Source organism: Lasioglossum baleicum, chromosome 9 (genome assembly GCF_051020765.1).
Source record: "Lasioglossum baleicum chromosome 9, iyLasBale1, whole genome shotgun sequence".
Taxonomy (NCBI): domain Eukaryota; kingdom Metazoa; phylum Arthropoda; class Insecta; order Hymenoptera; family Halictidae; genus Lasioglossum; species Lasioglossum baleicum.
The window spans coordinates 1,606,820-1,628,050 of NC_134937.1; the positions used below are offsets into that span (position 1 = coordinate 1,606,820).

The window sequence follows — 21,231 nt, forward strand, 5'->3', positions numbered from 1 at the left end:
TTTCCTTCCTTAACATTCAATTGAGCAGAAGATTAGTTCGTAATAAAAAGTATGTTTACACAGCCAGTGCCTAACGAGTTAACATTACGTTCCAAAATATAACGTATTTTACAATGAAATAATTCAGACAATACTACAAAATTATCTATTGTTATCATTTATAGGAGCCTCATTACCAATATCAATAACTCTGATATGATTCTATCCATTTTTATAATATCAATAATTCTGATACTGTTCTATCAATTTTTATAAAAAGAACAATAATATGTCGCAGACCTAACAATGAGCATTACAGTCTTTCTAAAAAATACTTGTATTAAATCTTTCATTACTTCTATGAATGAAACTTTTCTGCAAGAAACATTCGAACACCTTTCTATTTATATCGCTAATTTTACAGTAAGATTTGCACTGTATGCGTTTCATAAGAAATCAGGTTTAATTTTTGCCCTTTATTATTAATAATGAGCTTCTTCTATGTAGCCTTTGATAGTTTTTGGTAAAGGTAATTTGTGGATATTATCCAGTCTAGTATTCTGACGTATAACAAACCGACAGAGGTACTGTAAACTTCGAACTTGCGTAAATCTGCTTACTGGTTTTGTTAATCTAACTGGAAATGCTGGCTGACCCGGATACCTAGGTCGTGAATAACAAAATGGAGCCGACTGGCTAGAATTCATTGAATATGCAATTAAATCAGCTACAGAGCTGAATCCTGCACTTGCACTTTGGTTACAGAAAGAAAATAAACCACCGCTATGTTCCATACGAGCATGGAGTAACTTACCAGAGGATTTAAAACTAAGTGTCAAGACGTATCTAGAAAAACAAAATTGGTGTCAGCAATACTAACTACATTACATAGGTTACTATTACCAATGCATTTGGAAAACAAACCTGACATCTGATGAGTCTCTAACTAAAAATGCACCGTCTGGTTCAGATATTAGTTTGGCGTCAGCTTCATTGCCCGATATAGGTCCCCAATACCATCCGTAGTTACTTAATTTAAGCAATTCCTCTGTGAGACTTGCTTTCACTTTATTATCATGATTTAATGTCTCGTCAATGTTCACGGGATCTAAAATATTTTCAATCGGATGATCTGTTACTTTATTTTCTACTGCAAGGGGATATCCCAATCGTTCCTGGTTAACAGAACAAGACTGAAAAGGACTAGGAACGTTTTCATATCTATTGTCTGCTTGGAGTTCAAAAATGGCTTCTAAATCAAGCAAATCCAGTTTTCTGTCGACGTCAAAGTAGTTTTCTAAGGTTTCATTGAAACTTTTTGAAACTTCTTCATCTTGGAGAGATGAATCATAAATGATCGGAGTTTCGTTACTATTCAGGTCATCGGAAGATTCAATGATACTTTCCGATTGTATTTCCGATACGTTACTCTCGTTACTCTCCTCTGTACAAAACCTGGATTTGTCATCTTGAACTGTCAACAAATCTGGATTTGTTTTATCTTCCGATACCGAGCTGGATACTTGAATCTCATTCCCCTGTAAAAATATCTCTTACAATTAGATCAAAAACACAGCTGTCATTGTTGTGTACTTACTTTTTGCTTCGACTTGCACTCTGACAGCTTCTTGGTTTGCATATGATCTTTAATGTTTTTGAAGAAACTAAACGACGTTTTTCTTGGAACAGTATTGTTAATATTGCACTCGACAATTCTAATGTCTACATCCTCCCGTTTTATTACGCTAGCACGTCGTGACTTACGTCTCCAAAGAAAATCGAACGTTCTCGTAATTAGTTTCCGTGGTTTCAAAACTTGCTTTGGTGTTTTCTCTGCACCAGGAGGAGCAGCAACGATCTGTTCCTCCGACGTCTGATTCAACATATTCAAATGTTGAGTGACCTTTCAAACTGGCTCCGAATCGGGGAAAGGATATGATTCCACTATCTTATCGGGAATTATTTCACACGCCATCTATTTCTTATCCAGTCTTCTTCCCGCAAATACAATTTTTTTTCTGGTATTCGAGAATTTTCATTGCAGTACACTGCTTCACGAACGTCCATCCGAATTACTCTCGCACTGACTAAACACAACGATGTTTTTGTGGACAATGTCTCTCAATGCTGCGGCTGCGTATCTTCGTATTCTTCATATCTAACTAACAAGCTGTGTATAGTATAGTTGACAATAGTTGAGTATAGTCAAGTATAGTCCGTGAGTATAGTTGTGTCTTGTGTGATTGTGTCCATTTATATACAAGTTTGCCGAGTCTGCGCTCTGCGCTTGCGGATCACCGATCAGCGTTGCCAATTGTTATATATAAATTATAAATAATTATATATCATTATATATATTTAGACTTAGACCCGGCTTCCAGTGGATAACATGCCATGTTCTAAGATTACTTCATCTATCAGATAACGGATATGGGCAAAGGGTTATAGCCTGTTGAGGATAATTACAACTTTATTCAAAGTAATGAATAAAGATGTATAAAAATAATGAATAAATTATCAATGAACACAGACATTTGACGAATTATATATGATTTCTAATGTCACTATTGTTGCATTAGAAACACTAGATTTTTGCAAATTTTGCTTACTGGAAAATTTCCGTACACAAAATTCAATTCTACTCGTTTCATGTAAACACTGCAACTTGGAACCATACATATACATATATGTACAATGTACATTCCAGTACATTCTACTCTACGTAAATACGTGGTAAATACAGTGTCACCAAACATAAACTATCGAAATGTGCAGCTTGTCAAAACTAGATTCCATATCTATAGTACGATAAAATGTGGGAATGATTATTTGCCACTTGTAATGAAAATAACATTTCCAATTACAAGTTTAATTATTTTAAATGCAATTTAATGGGTTAAATCAGAATGGCCCCACTTACGGATTTACTTTCCTGTAGTATAATCGGTAATCTCTTATTTTAAATATCTCTATGCATAATTAAGTCATTTAAATATTTATTACCTTTTTATTGTATTTCAGAAAAGGATTCCAATGGAGATGTGTTATGGACATGGTCCTATCCATTCATTTCAGAATTACAGAAAGCAGTTGTTTATAGGAAATGTAACTTAGAATCGGAATATAATTCTTCACAAGTATTTGTATTTTCAAGACATAAGCACGATTGGTTTTATATACATTCCAGCGAAGTATTTGATTCTGATAAATTACCAAAAGTAAGTTAAAATAGTTTTCACAAATAAAATAGATATGGAACGATATTCATGTTCTCTTCTATTAATAGGTAAAACAATTCGCTTTAGTTCTATTTGCAAAAGATTTTAATCCACGAAAATATGAAGTTCTTTCACGAGTCCTTAGCAAAATGTACTGTAAAACTGGGAAACCAACAGAAATCTTACAGCTATACCTTTCTGTATTTACAAAAGGATCTTGTTCTACCCAAGAAAATGGAACATTTGTATCGGATGATTTCAATAGTCATCGTTTTACAGTGAATACCAACATCAGAGAATTAATTAAAGCTTTTGAGTTGGAAACTATATTAATATATACAGCTTTATTATTGAAAAAAAGGATAGTGGTTTATCATCACAGTTTAGAACAACTTTTGAAATGGACTGGCTTATTTCCAGCATTGATGAAACATCGAAAAGTTAGCGATTACTTATTTCCTTGGGTTGATTTAGTTGACGACGAACTGGCAGAATTAAAGGTACAATATATTAATATATTGCACTGTTTATAATTACAATAAGTCCTAAGTTAACAAACTTTTTGTAGAGACATTCCCATTATGTTGCTGGTTGTAGAAACAGCTCGATATCATCCAGAACAGATTTGTTTGATCTACTTGTGAACATTCCAGCTAGAGAAATTACAGTAGCTTCGCATGCAAAAGGTAAAAAGAAAATTTGAAAAATTTTCCTCTGGTGAATACACTGTCTTTGCAACACATCTTTTCGTTCTAGAGAGCCTGACAATGACAAAAACACATAAGGAAATAGCTCTCTTTATGGTTCAGTTATGCGAAAATCAAACCTACACCGAAGCCCAAATAATATCTGAGATTAATGATAAAACTCAGGATCTACTGAATCAACTAACATCTTTGGCTGTAGTTCAAGGACCTGATGGTAGAAAGATGGTGTCTGCACAAACACTAAAGGAAAAGAATTTACCAGCGGCAGTGGAGAATTTCTTAATCAATTTGGCTGTTGTAGAAAATTTATTCCTATTATAACACATTATATATTTTTGTAAATAAATGCATTTACTCGAGATGTTTCAGTATTGTATATTGTAAGACAAAGACGATACAGTGAAAATTTAATAAATGAAATGATAGGTATAAATAGATGCATTTTTATGTACACCCAATACAATTTCTTAAATAAATATAATTCATATACATGGAATATACTTATTCAATATTATTTTTACCATATCATAATGAAAGAAATCTTGCGTAACGGACCTTACAATTAGACCAAATATATGTACTTAAATACAGACCCGGTTTTGGATAACATGCCATGTTCTGAGATTACTTGGATTACTTCATTTATCAGATGACGGATGTAGGCAAAGTGCTTGAAAGTGTTGAAAGTCCCAGTACCCGAAGCTAAAATGTACCTACATATTAGAGATCCCCGTTTCACGTGTATGTAAATACACGTGGTACGTGAACCGTGTAGTGCGAATTTAAGGATCCGTGAATACGGATCCGTGAATGCGGATCCGTGTAGCACGGGTCCGTGTTACACGGGGCTGCGAACACGGATCCGTATATTACACGGATCCGTATTCACGGATCCGTTCGTCGGCACGTTCGAGTCCGACAACTGAGGCGTTATTGTTTTTAGATCGAATTCTTTTCTACTGTTGACGTTAGAAGTGAGACAATAATAAAGTTGCGGTAAATTGTTCGACGTTAAATGACCGTATATTAAAATGCATATGTAAAATAAAAATACGAACATTTGTGAAATTAAAATACACGGGTACCCGTGTACTTAGTATTATATTACGTGCATTAAAATTCGGATTCGTTTATTGCACGTGAAATAGGGACCTCAATTAGATGTGATTCTGGAAGCGGGTAGCGCAGATGGAAAGAGATACTGAATAAATTAGCGGAAATAGCGCACGAAATAAAACAGGTGTTAGAAGAGCGATGCGTTCATTACGAAATAGAGAGCGATACTGACGTGAAAGAGAACAATACAAAGAAAAAGAAAGGATTACATAGACAGACATAAGTATGGATTTAAAGACGGCAGCATTGGTGACGCGTAAATATAAACAGAAAACGTATTTGTGTAACGCCCGCGTTACTTGAGGCGTGAGCGTGAACAACGACTGTCCAGAGCTAACACACATTTTGAAAAACAAATTTTTGGATTACAGGTAACAAAAAATAATTAACAAAAGTTTACGCAATAAAATTTAATGAATTATTTTTTTATTTTGATATAAAAAAACCAAAATGTTTACATTTTCAGGTAAAACGCGTTTTTTTCGCGTTACAATATTTCCCACAGTTGAAAACAACGTTCGGAACTATATCCGACAAATACTTAATTGCAAGTCTTGCAATTGTCGGATATTTTCTCATACGGACATAAATCAAACCGTAACTGTGGTTTCGCAATATATTTTTCGTATTCTCCGTGTATGTCGGACATGTCAACAATGTCGTCATTATATAAAAATTGTAAGGTAATTGTGCATAAAAGGTCCCACCCCACCGACTTCGATGATTTTTTAATATGTTGTCAGGGTGAAGATTCTATGTGTGTGGACAACTTTTTCCTATACATGTAACCGCCGCTCAGTCTTAATTTTTGAGATATTTGCGAAAAACTGCAGCTATTACTATACATTTAATTTTGTCTATACATGCACGCCCGTGCTGTGCGTATGCGTCAGCATGATGCGACCGCTCGTCAACTGTTTCTACAGATATACAATGTATATCACTACGATCGTTGAACGATATTCTACATATATACGGTGATACATATGTATGTATATAAGGTGAGCTTTTAATTTTGAAAAACTGCCTGAGAATGTAAACATTTTGGTTTTTTTGTACCAAAATAGAAAATTAATTGAATAAATTGTATTTCGTAAAATTGTGTTAATTATTTTTTGTTACCTGTAGCTCAAAAATTTGTTTTTCAAAATGTGTGTTAGCTCTGGACAGTCGTTGTTCACGCTCACGCCTCAAGTAACGCGGGCGTTACACAAATACGTTTTCTGTTTATATTTACGCGTCACCAATGCTGCCGTCTTTAAATCCATACTTATGTCGGTCTATGTAATCCTTTCTTTTTCTTTGTATTGTTCTCTTTCACGTCAGTATCGCTCTCTATTTCGTAATAAACGCATCGCTCTTCTAACACCTGTTTTATTTCGTGCGCTATTTCCGCTAATTTATTCAGTATCTCTTTCCATCTGCGCTACCCGCTTCCAGAATCACATCTAATTGAGGTCCCTATTTCACGTGCAATAAACGAATCCGAATTTTAATGCACGTAATATAATACTAAGTACACGGGTACCCGTGTATTTTAATTTCACAAATGTTCGTATTTTTATTTTACATATGCATTTTAATATACGGTCATTTAACGTCGAACAATTTACCGCAACTTTATTATTGTCTCACTTCTAACGTCAACAGTAGAAAAGAATTCGATCTAAAAACAATAACGCCTCAGTTGTCGGCCTCGAACGTGCCGACGAACGGATCCGTGAATACGGATCCGTGTAATATACGGATCCGTGTTCGCAGCCCCGTGTAACACGGACCCGTGCTACACGGATCCGTATTCACGTGTTCGTGGATCCGTGTACACGGATCCGCATTCACGGATCCGTATGCACGGATCCTTAAATTCGTACTACACGGTTCACGTACCACGTGTACACCAGTGTACACGTGTATTTTAGTACACGTCCAAAACCGCGATCTCTACTACATATATAGAAGGGAAAGGGGAAATGTCGCCAAATCACATTCTGTATAAATATTTATAAAAACTGTAACTGTAATAAGTAATATATATATACATATATATATATATATATATATACAGGGTGTCCCAAAATTCGTGAAAATCCCGAAAGGGGGTGGTTCCTGAGACCATTCTAAGAGACATTTTCCTTTGCACCAATGTCAACTGCGGCTTTGTTTAGGAGTTATTAACGAAAAACACGGACCAATCAGAGCGCGCCCTGGCCCGGCGCGCCACGCCGCGCCGGCAAGCGAGTGTCGGTGGTACGCCGCGACATCGCAACGAACAAGAGTTTCTCGATAATGTGAACTCTCTCCGATTTTGATGAGCTTTGGATATGTTGTCAAGACCATAATTCTGAACAACATTTCTCTTTAGACTTTTTGGCGATCGGCTTTAGTTTACGAGATAAGTAACTTGTAATTGTAAATCGATCGATGTACTATCTGAACTATCTCCTCTCCGATTTCGATGCGCTTTGGATACGTTGTCAAGACCATGATTCTGAACAACATTTCTCTTTAGACTTTTTGGCAATCGGCTTTAGTTTACGAGATAATCGTAAAAAAAGAGAAGAAGCAGAAACTGATTGAATTAAAAACTCACGTATTCAGCCGTAAATCCATTTGCTGCTTCGAAATGTATGTCACTGGGTCACTCGGTGACGAACTGCACAGATGTCTTCAGGTACACGGCAGTACCGAAAGCCAAGGGACGTACGGCCAGGTCGACGAGCTGCACAGCCGGTGGTAGAAGGCCTAAGGGATGCGCGGTCAAGTCGACGATCCAGAATTTAACTTTCACTTTCGAATCGATAAATAATTCGTATGTTTATTTTACACAGATGCCTTGAAATTTTTCCACACTCACAATCACTGTTCACATTTGTCAACACATAGTTATGCACTAATAATAATTGCCATATCCCTTGTACTGCTGCACAAATCACAACAATCAGGTAATGCAATCACTAGACTGCGGATTTCATGCATTTGTAGCAAATATGAGTAGGTGCATTTTAATACAGTAGAGAGATTAAAATAATTTCAAAGCACCATAGTATTATTTTCAACTTCTTAAAATGATCACAGTAAGAATCAAATATCTATCTGGCTCCCCTGTCCCTTGTAATAGCGGCAGCCAACATTCATTTTGCATAAAGATTCGCAGTCTAGTGATTAGTTTAAATATCACTATCAAAAACACAGCTAATAGCAACCGTTAGCTTTGAATTGACAAGTCTTTGGAGATGTTCTCTCTACCGCGGCTCGAACGACACTAATTTTCCTCAAGATTTTTCTAAAGAATTTAGGAAGGGCATTTAGAGTGTCGAAATTCGAAATGCACGCTGTAGCACGAGAACGACGGGACGGTTAGACGAAAAACAGAATGCGAGAAGGACCGCTGTAAGCTTTGTGGCAAACACATGTTTAGTTTTTCCTGCAGGTTGGTACGTAGAGTCGATGGGTAACTGTTCGAAAACGTCATCCGTCCTTTTACCCAGCAGGGGGTAAAAATGTCAGGTCAGCGTAGCATCCCTATTGTCCTATACCTTCCTTAAGAAACTTTCTAAAAGAAGGACAGACGACGTTTTCGAACGGTTACCCATCGACTCTGCGTACCAATCTACAGGAAAACCTAAACATGTGATTGCCATAAGTCTTAAAGGGGTCCTTCTCGTATCCTGTTTTTCGTCCAACCGTCCCGTCGTTCTCGTGCTACAGCGTGCATTTCGAATTTCGACACTCTAAATGCCCTTCCTAAATTCTTTAGAAAAATCTTGCGGAAAATCAGTGTCGTTCGAGCCGCGGTAGAGAGAACATCTCCAAAGACTTGTAAATTCAAAGCTAACGGTTGCTATGTATTAGCTGTTTTTTTGACTGTGATATTTAAACTAATCACTAGACTGCGAATCTTTATGCAAAATGAATGTTGGCTGCCGCTATTACAAGGGGCAGGAGCCAGACAGATATTTGATTCTTACTGTGATCATTTTAAGAATTTGAAAATAATACATTGGTGTTTTGAAATTATTTTAATCTCTCTACTGTATTAAAATGCACCTACTCATGTTTGCTACTAGTGCATGAAATCCGCAGTTTAGTGATTGCATTACCTGATTGTTGTGATTTGTGCAGCAGTACAAGGGATATGGCAATTATTATTAGTGCATAACTATGTGTTGACAAATGTGAACAGTGATTGTGAGTGTGGAAAAATTTCAAGGCATCTGTGTAAAATAAACATACGAATTATTTATCGATTCGAAAGTGAAAGTTAAATTCTGGATCGTCGACTTGACCGCGCATCCCTTAGGCCTTCTACCACCGGCTGTGCAGTTCGTCGACCTGGCCGTACGTCCCTTGGCTTTCGGTACTGCCGTGTACCTGAAGACATCTGTGCAGTTCGTCACCGAGTGACCCAGTGACACACATTTCGAAGCAGCAAATGGATTTACGGCTGAATACGTGAGTTTTTAATTCAATCAGTTTCTGCTTCTTCTCTTTTTTTACGATTATCTCGTAAACTACAGCCGATCGCCAAAAAGTCTAAAGAGAAATGTTGTTCAGAATCATGGTCTGGACAACGTATCCAAAGCTCATCGAAATCGGAGAGGATTCACATTATCGAGAAACTCTTGTTCGTTGCGATGTCACGGCGTACCACCGACACTCGCTTGCCGGCGCGGCGCGGCGCGGCGGGCCAGGACGCGCTCTGATTGGTCCGTGTTTTTCGTTAATAACTCCTAAACAAAGCCGCAGTTGACATTGGTGCAAAGGAAAATGTCTCTTAGAATGGTCTCAGGGACCACCCCCTTTCGGGATTTTCACGAATTTTGGGACACCATATATATATATATATATATATATATATATATATATATATATATATATATATATTATATTTTTATTTTATTAAAAGTTAAATTTTAATGTGAATGTTGGTAATATGAAATCTGTATTTATTTCCTTATCCTTATAAGTTACTTTATTTGAAAAAAGAATAGTAATATATTTGTGTTGAGGATTATTGAGGATAATGCATTACTATTGCGGATTCGCCTTTAGGCATGTGTAAGCGCCAGGATAGGATCAAAGAGGATAGGATAGCGTCACTTCGGCAAGTGTAGCATGGTGAAAGGTTGTTCTAATGTTATTGTTATACAGACAGTTCAGTGTAAAGTAAGAGTGAGACTGATTATATTAAATATAGCCTACACGTTAATCGCTATAATAAATACTATTACATAGAAAGTATAACCACAGTTATTTTCCACTTCATCCAGTCTTCCACAAATAACAATTTGTATCACGGTTGTGTTGTTCAAATAACATCGATAGTAAACTAAAACTAAATCATATTTTTTCTTGGATAATTCGATGAATATATGACAATATATGTGAACTTTATGTTATATATTACGAAATCAGGTTGTTTAAATTGACTCCATGAATTACTTCATGATTGACTCACATATTACGGAAAGCCATTTTTCACTCAAGCCAGTGCTTGAGTGCTGCGATAATTGCAATTGCAATATAGTGCAAATTTCCACGCGCATGCGCGGCCAAACAGTGACGTATCTATGTATATTGTATATGTATTAGCGGTTAGGTTAGGTTATATTGGCGGGAATGTACCGAAACCATCTGTTCCGGACAAAAAGACTTCCTACGAGTTACAAAATATACACAAATACACATGTTATACATTCATTTTTCACAATCAAATCATAACAATTCTTAAAAATTTTACGAGGTGATCAAGGTACCCAATGTTATCGAGAATTTTACCTTACTGAGGCTAAAATAGTCGCGTATGCGCGAGAAATCCTGCACAATATCTCACTGTCTCAGCACTCAGCACTCAGCACTCAGCACTCGAGCCAATCTCATTGCCTCACTCAGTACTTATTGTTAGTACTGGTCGGAGTCGGAATCCGTCGTGACAAAACGTCGCGTCGTTAGAAAACGGACATTCTAGATTATCTACGCAGGTTTACTGGATATATTTGTGGGAGAAAATGCCGCGATACGGAAACAGACGTGAAAATGCTCTCAATCGAGCGGATGGTATGTATGAGTAGCCACACAGAAGAATGTGGCCGATGGATATTTTATCTAGAGTAGCGGTTTCCAACCTTCATCCTACTACGCCTCATCTCTAAAAAAATTTTTTATAGACAAGTTTTAAATGATAATAACTTTATTACAAGAAAATACCGGCGCAAAAAATATTTTGGCGTCTCCCCTGGCAATAGTCTGCGCCTCCCCTGGGAACCGCTCCTCCCAGGTTGGAAACCGTTGATCTAGAGTCCAAAAATTTTTACGCCCCATCAATACCGATTTTCGATTACCCATATTGCCCAACTTGACCGTGTGTCTTCCCAGTAATGGTTAATTATTGCAAACATTAATCTTACTTGTCACATAACATTCGAACTGCCTATAGTCACGTTTGTCCAATTCTTTTTCCGAAAAATATTACTTTTGGACAACCATATGCACCTGCGATAGAAATTCTGCAAGCGGTCAAGAAACAGTACGATGCTATTAATTGCAATCGCAACATTCGCGATTCTGTTCTTTATGTATATCTTTTCTCGAATGAGAAGATTTATACCCAATCAGCCAGACCGGCCTCGAGTAGATATCGAGCACAGCCTGCAAGCGTACGATGCCAGCAGATGGCGAGCATTACGCGGGCAGAACGCTGCTCGAAGCTGAGAATGTTCGGAATCTGCTCGATTTTGGACAGCGCACCCGACGATACTTATTGTTGCGCCGATGTCTAGCATTCTGCTGGTAGGGTCTGCCCGGTAAAAGCTGCGGGCAGTACGCAGGCAACTCGGTCCTGGATTCTGCCCGCTTTTAAGAGGGCAGCACGGTTGCACTAATTTTTTTGTTTGATTGTTTTACGTCGCTTCTTCAACTGCTATGGTTATTAAGCGACGGAATCTACGGGTGGGTTCCGAACCACGATGGACACCACACTATTTAATGTGGCGAATGCCGTTATACAGGGCAGGACGCACTAATATTAGTGCCACCGATGAGAATACCTTGTCTGTGTAATGCGACGGAGGCAGAATTCAGGACCGAGCTGCTTTCGTTTTGCTCGAGCACTTATGCCGGGCAGACGCCAGCTCTTTCTGCCAGCAGAAAGCGATACTCCTGCTGACGCAGATGCCTGTCCAAAATCGAGCATTCTACTTTCTGGCTATATGGAAATTGTCTCTAAATAATTGACTATGAATAAAAATTGCACAGAATCTAAATAAACAGAACCTTATCGTTTTTATAAGCAAGAACATATGAATCGCTTTTAGTGCTCGGTAGGTTTAGTATTAAGAAAGAAAAGAAATGTCTAATTGTAAGTAACTCCAGATTGTTGCACTTCAGGTACAAAATTTTTATTTTGCATAAAGATCCGCTGTATAATTATATGCATTAAATATAAATCTTGGTAATACATGAGTGTTTATTCTTTTTAACAGTATTCATTGATGCAGGGGAACCTGCTCGGGCATTAGATACTTTGCAAGAAATCTTCCGGAATAAAAATTGGATGTTCCAATGGTCAGAGTCTGTTTTGGAACCCATAATGTTCAAATATTTGTACCTATGCGTGGAACTAAAACAGTCGTACATAGCGAAGGAGGGTCTATTTCAGTATCGAAAAAGGTTCCAACCAGTCGATGGTGGAAGTTTAGAAAACGTCATACGTGGGTATCTCGGCACGGCGGAGGAAAAAACGAATCAAGCGAGGAAACAAAGTCAGCAAGCTGTTATAGATATAGATGATCTCGAGAACTTAGCTACGCCGGAAAGTATTCTGTTGTCTGCGGTAAGCGGTGACGATGCTCAAGATAGAAGTGACCGTACAATCCTAACACCTTGGGTAAAATTTTTATGGGAATCCTATAGTCAATGTTTGGAAATGTTAAGAACTAATGTACATGTAGAAACACTGTATCATGACATTGCACGTATGGCCTTCCAATTTTGTCTTGAATATAATCGTAAGACTGAATTTCGTAAGTTATGTGAAAAGTTGAGAAAACATCTAAATGAAATTTGTAAATTACCAGCACTGGTATCGAATGTTTCTATGAATAGAGCCGAAACTCAACAACTGAACTTGGAAACACGATTGAATCAGCTTGATTCTGCAATTCAAATGGAGTTATGGCAAGAGGCTTTAAAGTCTTCTGAAGATGTACACGGAATGATGAACTTGTCTAAAAAGCTTCCAGTACCAAAAACTATGGCCAATTATTATCAGAAGTTGGCCATGATGTTTTGGAAAGCCAGAAATTATCTTTTCCATGCTGCCGTGTTATTCGAATTGCTGCAACTATCTCGTGAAATGAAGAAGGACATGTCGTTGGAAGAACAACAGAGAATGGCCAATCGTGTCTTATTAGCTACATTATCTATTCCACTGCCATCGGCTCATCCGGAATTTGATCATCTTATCGAAACAGATAAGAGTCCATTGGAGAAAGCTCAGAAGCTTGCAACACTTTTAGGTCTCACTCAACCACCAACTAGAGTCTCTCTGCTTAAAGATATCGTTCGTTTGAATATTGTGAATTTAGCATCTCCGCAATTACAAGATTTGTATTCATGGCTAGAAGTTGAATTTCATCCTTTGGAGCTATGTACTCGAGTAGATTCTGTTATTCAAACTCTGCAAACTGACGAGAATAGTCCTTTGATTCAGTATATTCCAGCCTTACAGGACATAACGCTTGTTCGTTTTATTCATCAAATATCACAAGAGTATCAAACTATACAGTTTGCCAGGCTTCTGGAGCTTGCTAAATTTACAACGGAATTTCATTTAGAGCGTCTCTTAGTTGACTGTGTAAGATACAATGATATGCAAATAAGAATTAACCATGGCAAGAAATGCGTGAACTTCGGAGTCGATTTGTCCGAGGCTCAGAGGGAAGATCATCCTGACGGTCCGGTTCTGCAAGCTATGCCTTCTGAACAAATCCGTTGTCAACTTGTAAATATGGCTACTGTGTTGCATAGAGCAATCCATATTATCAATCCAAATAAAAAGAAAATGGAACGCGAGAAGTTGCGCAACGCTATGGTAGGTCATTACCATGAAACTAAATTGAAGGAGCATCAAAGAATTCTAGGAAGACATAAGATTATCGAAGAAAGGAAAGAGTACATTGAACACATTAACACGGTTCGCGAAGAAGAGGAAATGCGTAGACAAGAAGAATTGCAGAGACAGCAAATGTTGGCTGAACAGAAGAGATTGGAGCAAGAAAGAGAGGAGCGTGAAAGAAAGCGGCAGCAGAGCGAGATTCAACAAATTAAGGACCGTCATCTCAAAGAGAAAATGCAACAAATTTCTCAGACTAGTCACGGCCAGAAAGTACTGAAGAAACTGGACGAGGACGAGATTGAGAAGTTAGATGCGAAACGAATTGCAGCTCGGGAAGGTGAAGAGTTGCAGGAAGAACGCAGAGAAATGCAACAGAAGTTGAAGTCTCAGGAGAAGAAGATCGATTACTTGGAGCGTGCCAAACGGATAGAGGAAATACCATTGTTAGAGAAAGCAGTCGAGGAGAAGATGGAGCAAGCCAAGTTACAATGGGAGCAAGCCAAGTTACGATGGGAGCAGCAAGAGACAGAATGGATTGCTGCAGCCAAAGAAGAAAGACAGCAAGCTGTCGCAACGAGAGAACGCATGGCTAGAATGAAGGAGGACCATGATAGTTTCTTGTCGAAGATACTGGCCGAACGTAAGAGCATTTATCTCAAGAAGCTCAAAGAGTTTGAAACAGTACTAAACGAGGAGAGAGCTAGTAGATTATTGAAGCGTAAGGTAGAGCGTAAAGCTGAACGCAAAGCGAGATGGGAACATGAACGTGCCGAGGCTCTGGAAAGAAGACGACAAGGGGAAGTGCATGTCAAACAGAAAGAGGAGAAACGACGAACGAAGGAGGAGAAAGCAAGGAGAGAAAGAAGAGAGATTAATACGTGCCTAAGAACAAGTAAGCGTTTGGCTAAGATTGAGGAAGCTAAAATTGAACGGGAATTGGAAGAGGAGAGACAAAAGGAAAAAGAAATGGGCGACACATGCAGACGTCATTGCACAGCAGAAAATCCAGGTATGCTATTTCATATATACAAAGAAGAATAGATACAATTTTGAACCCCGATTAGAATAACACATTTCTATGATTACAGTGGAAACAATGTCTTCGCGTCGCAATACTGATGCGAAAGTGGACGGTAACAAGGAAGAGTTCAATCGTCGGAAGAGACGCAAGACAACAGACAACAAGTGGCGAAAAGACGAATTGGAAAGACCGAAAAAACAGAATTCTTCAGATACATGGCGACGAGGCGATTACGAGAAGGATGATGCTCGAGATAGAGATAGGGAGAGGGACCGGGATAGAATAGTAGATAGAGACCGTGGGAGGGATGTGCGTCCCGTAAGTACATAACGAAAAATAAAAGACAAATTTTCATGGTAACGCATAATGTATATTCGCTTTTACAGCCGCGAGATATTCCTACACGTGAGCCCATAACGGATGGTTTTCGTGGCCGTGGTAGAATCATGGGTAGAATGCCCGAACGTCGTGGACCTCCCCCTGTTGGCGGTACCGGCCCTCATCGTGATGACACAATGCGTAGCACCAATCAGAATTGGCGCGATAAACTCGACTCCTAAACCCGAGGAAAAGTCAGAGTTGGGCAAAATGTAATTTCAATTACATTTACAATTACAATTACAACATTGATTAGACACCTACTCAATGGAAATGTCTAAATAGAACAAACAAAAAGCATATGTTAGGAAACATTTATTATTTATTAAATATTTATTTGTAGCTAATTATTTGATATTACACAAAAACGATTACCATTACTTTTCAAAATGACCCTCATTTCAAAGTTGGAGTCAGATAATATATAACATATGCTTTTTTGTTTGTTCTTTTTAGACATTTCCATTGAATAGGTATCTTATTTAGTGCCATTTTGACGTTAAGTAATTGCAGACCACAATTACAATTACAGTAATTCAGAAAGGAGTGATTGCAATTGAGTCTAACAATTACTTCAGTGTAATTGTTCTTTTAAAGCACTAATTTTTATGTTTTAGACCATTTAACCGTTTTTTTATTGTAATTATAGTCCACTTTTGCACATTTAATTGACGATGTAATTAAATACACATGTAATTAGTTACTGCCTAACTCTGGGAAAAGTAAACTTGCTCTCTTTTTTGTAATCATTATGAAAATTACCATTTCTGTTTTTCACACTTGTTTTTTTGGAAATAAAAATAAATTCCTTGTAACAAAAATATAAATGCGTTCAACAAAAAAAAACTATAATAGAATTCTATTTTTTCCCGTAATTACTCTTCCGATCAACAATCGTAATGTTACTCGATTACCCTTCCGATCTACGTATATAGATTCTACCGCTGACTCTACCGTGATTCTACCGTGAGAGTCTACCGCTATTACTGTCCTCTCTCTTTTCTCGGGAAAAACTCTTGCGAGAGAGAGAGAGAGGTGCCTGTTCGGGCGCCAATTTGTCACGTCGCGTCGTCTAGGTGTCGCGCAAAGGATGGTTTGAGGAATTACGTATCGCGAACGAGAACTTCGAATCTACGAAAACCGCACAATACACACTGGTCCACGCGTTCGATCTAGTAGTCCAGTCGCCAGGTAATGGCCAATATGGCCTATGGGTCCTACAAACTTCTCCTTTTCATTTTTGAAAACAGCATTAAATTTCCTTCAAATTTCACTGTTCCAACGTATTGTTTGACCCAATAGGTACCGAGAGACGGGTGTTCAAAATTAGGAAATGTTTCTCAAAATGACATTTTGAGCCTTACAATGTAAGGGGTATACATAGTATGTAGATGTGTTGAAAAACTAAAATTATGAGCCAAAAACTTGCAATTTCCTGCTAAATGTCACAATGTGTGTGCTAAAAGTCACAACGTTAGACCAGTGAAATTTGAAGGAAATTTAATGCTCTTTTCAAAAATATAAAGAAAAAGTTCGTAGGATTCATAGTTTTTGAGTTATAGACGAAATACCAAAAACAGGTAACAAAAATCGTGGTTTTTTCCCCCTCCCCAAGTTAGTATGTACAGGGTCCTCGAGGTCGAAAACTCAGATTCGACTCCCCAGTACTCCCGAAATGACGTGCCACGTTAAGTTCGGAATACTTTCCAGGTAGACGCCCTTTTTTCGACCTGGCGACTGGACTATAGCTGTTCATTTGGTAAAAAAGTAACTTGCCCAAATAGATGTTTATTGAATGTATGTATATTGCTTCCTAAATGTCCATGACATTCGAAAACGACGAAATTAATGAGATTTATTAAAAATTGTGATCAGAACAAGCATTTAAAAATCTACATTTTATGAATCCTATTTGCCAGTGAAAATTACCTCTTTTCTTATCGATACCCTGGAGAATCTATTTAATATTATGTGTCCATTTTTTTTGCAAATGAATAGTATTTGTCTGTATTTAGAGTATACTCTTGTACTAAGATTTAATATTTATAATTTATTGAAATAACAATGCTCAATAAACTAAAGAGAATCTTCGAAGTTTCCAATCTTTGGTGAAGGATATCTTTCGAGTCCCCCATGGGCCCTAATTGTATCGAAGTGCATTACTATCAGCGTTCATTTCTCTATGAAATCGTGCAAGAATCACATCCTGTTCGGTCCCGGTACACAAGTTATTATTGTTTAAAGCGTATGTGTCGCCTGAATTGCGGCCGAACCTCTGGCATTTTTATGATGCAGTCGAACAATTAATATTGAAAGGTGTTGAAGAAAAAAGTGATGACAATAATGATTTGTCAATATAATATAGTATAATGTCAATTGTCATTGTTGTTTATACAATAAAAATTATATTTTTATTTTTTATAATTAATATTATGCTTTCCCACAGTTTTAAATAAAATATTTTTAATTATGTTTATAAAATCCATTACTTCAAAAATGATTGATTATTGTGTTTATTTAAAACCTGAACCTGATTTATCAGACACTTCCGATAATCTGAGAAAAAAATGTTTTAAACAAAACTTGATCAACATTCAGCAGTCTACAAATTTCAATCCAAAAAATTGAAAAAGAAATTTTTAATGCATAAATAATTAAAGTCACCTCGAATTTTTAAATACCAATATGTATTTTTGACTTCATAATATTGTAGCTGATATCAAAACGAATCCAACGACCTAAATTACTATACCTTTAAACTTTCAAATAGTGCTAAAATATTAATGAACAGCTAGATCGAGCGCGTGAAACAGTGTGCGATATTCTGAACAGCTCGCGAACAGGTACAGGGTTCTACGTGGGGAAAAGCACGAGGCAAATGATACAAGAGAGATTAGCTTTACGTCGTTTATTTAACGAATGGTCATCTAATAGCTGTCAGTGGAAACTGACAGCGGTCAAATACAAGCCGGCGCGATTACAATTTTGTAGCGACGAATGTACGGTCGCTCGCGCTTATTTCTCTCTTCTTCTCGCGTCGAACACGACAGTTACAAGATCTTACAATTAGACGGGATTCCACGTACCAGGGTTTCGGAGCCGGTAGACAAAATTCTTAACTCCAACTCTGACTCCAATTCCTCTTTTTTTCCTCCTCTGACTCCGAATCCGACTCCGATTCCGAGTCCGACTCTCCAAATTGAAAAAATATGTACTCCAAATAATTAAGAGTTGTCATAAAACTGAATAAATACTTGAAATATTGTATTAAAGTCTAAGAATATGGAACAGATAACTCTAATACAACACAACACGACTGTTACTTTCTCACTTTCAGGAAATAGTTAGAAAATACTACTACCATAACTCTAACTGTTTCTCCTCTACATAGTGCCGAGGTATATACATTATACATACATATACAATACGTCTATACCGTAGATCGAATATTAGCAAGTTATTTATGTATACATAAATCTATTAATGATTTATAAACAAAAGAGCCAGAGTTGAAGTCGGAGTCGATATATTTTTTTCGCGACTCTGACTCCGACTCCGGGTGTCGATATATAAATAGCTTTTTCTTACTCCGGCTCCGACTCCAGTGATCAGCATGCTATTACTCCCAAACTCCGACTGCGACTCCACGACTCCGACTCCGACTCCGAAGCCCTGCCACGTACTATATTTACGATACCGATGTGCCGCGCTCAGGTGGAATACGCGACACTATTCTGTCTTGCCTGTAGCACCGACCAGATACTATTAAAAACTGCTAGCCTTATGGAAGATCGTGTCACTCGAATACTACGGTGTTTTCTTACACCCTCTAAAAAACAGAAGGCCATCGACATGATCTCGTCGGAGCAGAAGGCTACTGAGAAGATTATCGTCGGTGAGAAGGCAAATCGTCACGGAACCATATTGATCATCATGAATTGTCACATTCTGTACCGAGCAGATGTTTCAGACGATGTTGGTTTCAATATTAAAAGTAAAACTCATGGACAAAAAATTCCTAGAAATATTGAAGCTGTAGGATGCGACATAATAGTAGGAACGGGTTCTCTCTCTCATATCGCAAGGAATAGGAATTGGGATTTCTCTCTGAACAAAGAATATATTTTCCAATTAGTTTCATACATCGAAAGTTTTCGTAAATTTTACAATAAACCTTTGAAGAAGGTTAGCAACGAAAGATTAAAATAATTTTACTAATAAAAGGTTTTCCCATCAGGCGTCCGGTTTATCTCAACCGTACTCTCCTATTGGGAAAACGACGACGACTCGGATTCACCCGGTGTAATCTATAACCTCGGCGGCCGGCCTTCATGGCCGTCCTCTCCAAGACGTACAGAGAAACCTGGTGAACCTACTTTCAGGCGGCCAGGAAGCTACCCTGTTCTTTCCTCTCGGCGGGCGGCCGGCCTTCATGGCCGTCCTCTCCCATTTATCCAGAGAGGCGTCCAGGTGCAACCCCTGTCCTCTCCTGAGCTGCCGGGCGTCCGATAGCATTGCTTCGTACTCTCCCTAACCTATGGGCGGTCGTGGTCTTACCTCGTCCTCTCCCACAGGCTCAGCAAAAGTGATTTCTCCGCGATCGTCTAAGTACCGGTATTTATACTAGTCGTTGCTAACCCTTGTTAGGGCGTTGTTAGGGATTTTAGAAGTTTCTCGAACATGCGGCCTTCTAGAACATTCGGTGGCGGCGCGATTCTTTTCTTCATCTCAGGGTAGTGCCGGGGCGGATTGGCGCCCCTGGGGTTGTTTCGTTCCTCGTCGCGTTACAAAGCATAATTTTAGGAAAATCAACAATTCCTATTTCAAATTTTATATGAGATACCCCAATTTGTAATTTCAAAATATTTCATAAACGGGAATTATTACTTTACACTTTTTTATACACAAATGTTCCAAGAATTGATCTATGAGAACAGAAATATGTTGAAAAGACTTTACTGTAAAAAATTAGATGGCAAGGTGGTCAAGGGAGTGCTTGTCCACATCGTTGGCAAAAGGAATTATTATAAACATTAAACAGCTAGAATTCATAAATGTCTCATAGTATTATGTTGAATAAATTAATGCGTGCAAATGTTCATGGTTTAAAAGTTATTCTATATCTCGAGTTTTATTGTCTATTTTTACGAAAAATTTAGATGGCAAGGTGGTCAAGGGAGTGCTCGTCATTAGCAAAAGGAATTGTTATAAACATTAAACAGCCAGAAATAATAAATTTATCTGTGAATTGTATTGAATAAATTAATGCGTGCGAATGTTCATGCTTTAAAATTTATTCCGTATCTCGAATACTATTGTGGTGTCGGATGTCGGGCGTCGGGACCGTGTCGAAACGTCGAGACGAAAACGACACCCCGTCGAGTGATTTCGGCGCCGTCGAGGACCGATACTCTTCGGCTGTTTAGGTTAAGATACAGCATTGGACTGTTTAGCTTTAAGGAACTGTATGTGTGTGTGTGTGTTTGTGTGTATGTGCGTGTATGCGTAGAGTGCGAGCTTGACGCGTTTTCTTAAAACGACGAGGCAGTCGAGAGAAAAGCGCACGTGAGACAACGTCGGCCTGCTAGTTGCGGTCAGAGTTAAGAGTAACGAGTATTACGTTGAGTTTTGACCTGCGAGGTGCGGTCAATCGCGTTGTGTGTGACTGTTTTGTCTTTTCTTTAGTTTTAAATATAT

General features: G+C 38.0%; 3 protein-coding genes across 3 annotated transcripts; 2 read left to right on the forward strand and 1 right to left on the reverse strand.

The window, feature by feature from the left end:
• Positions 1-350: 350 nt before the first annotated feature.
• Positions 351-2,235, reverse strand: LOC143211851 (uncharacterized). Its single transcript, XM_076429906.1, has 3 exons — positions 1,577-2,235; positions 904-1,517; positions 351-825 (listed from the first exon to the last, which is right to left on the reverse strand). The coding sequence occupies exons 1-3, from the start codon at positions 1,862-1,864 to the stop codon at positions 462-464; spliced, it is 1,266 nt and encodes a 421-aa protein (XP_076286021.1). The 5' UTR covers positions 1,865-2,235; the 3' UTR covers positions 351-461.
• On the forward strand, positions 2,222-4,329 carry LOC143211855 (DENN domain-containing protein 10). The gene is made up of 5 exons (XM_076429909.1): positions 2,222-2,925; positions 3,001-3,197; positions 3,266-3,697; positions 3,766-3,883; positions 3,954-4,329. Exons 1-5 carry the CDS (start codon positions 2,886-2,888, stop codon positions 4,223-4,225), a joined length of 1,059 nt encoding a protein of 352 aa, XP_076286024.1. The 5' UTR covers positions 2,222-2,885; the 3' UTR covers positions 4,226-4,329.
• A 5,810-nt stretch (positions 4,330-10,139) lies between these two features.
• On the forward strand, positions 10,140-16,342 carry LOC143211861 (eukaryotic translation initiation factor 3 subunit A-like). Its single transcript, XM_076429917.1, has 4 exons — positions 10,140-11,077; positions 12,502-15,144; positions 15,224-15,474; positions 15,543-16,342. The coding sequence occupies exons 1-4, from the start codon at positions 11,029-11,031 to the stop codon at positions 15,714-15,716; spliced, it is 3,117 nt and encodes a 1,038-aa protein (XP_076286032.1). The 5' UTR covers positions 10,140-11,028; the 3' UTR covers positions 15,717-16,342.
• Positions 16,343-21,231: the final 4,889 nt, after the last annotated feature.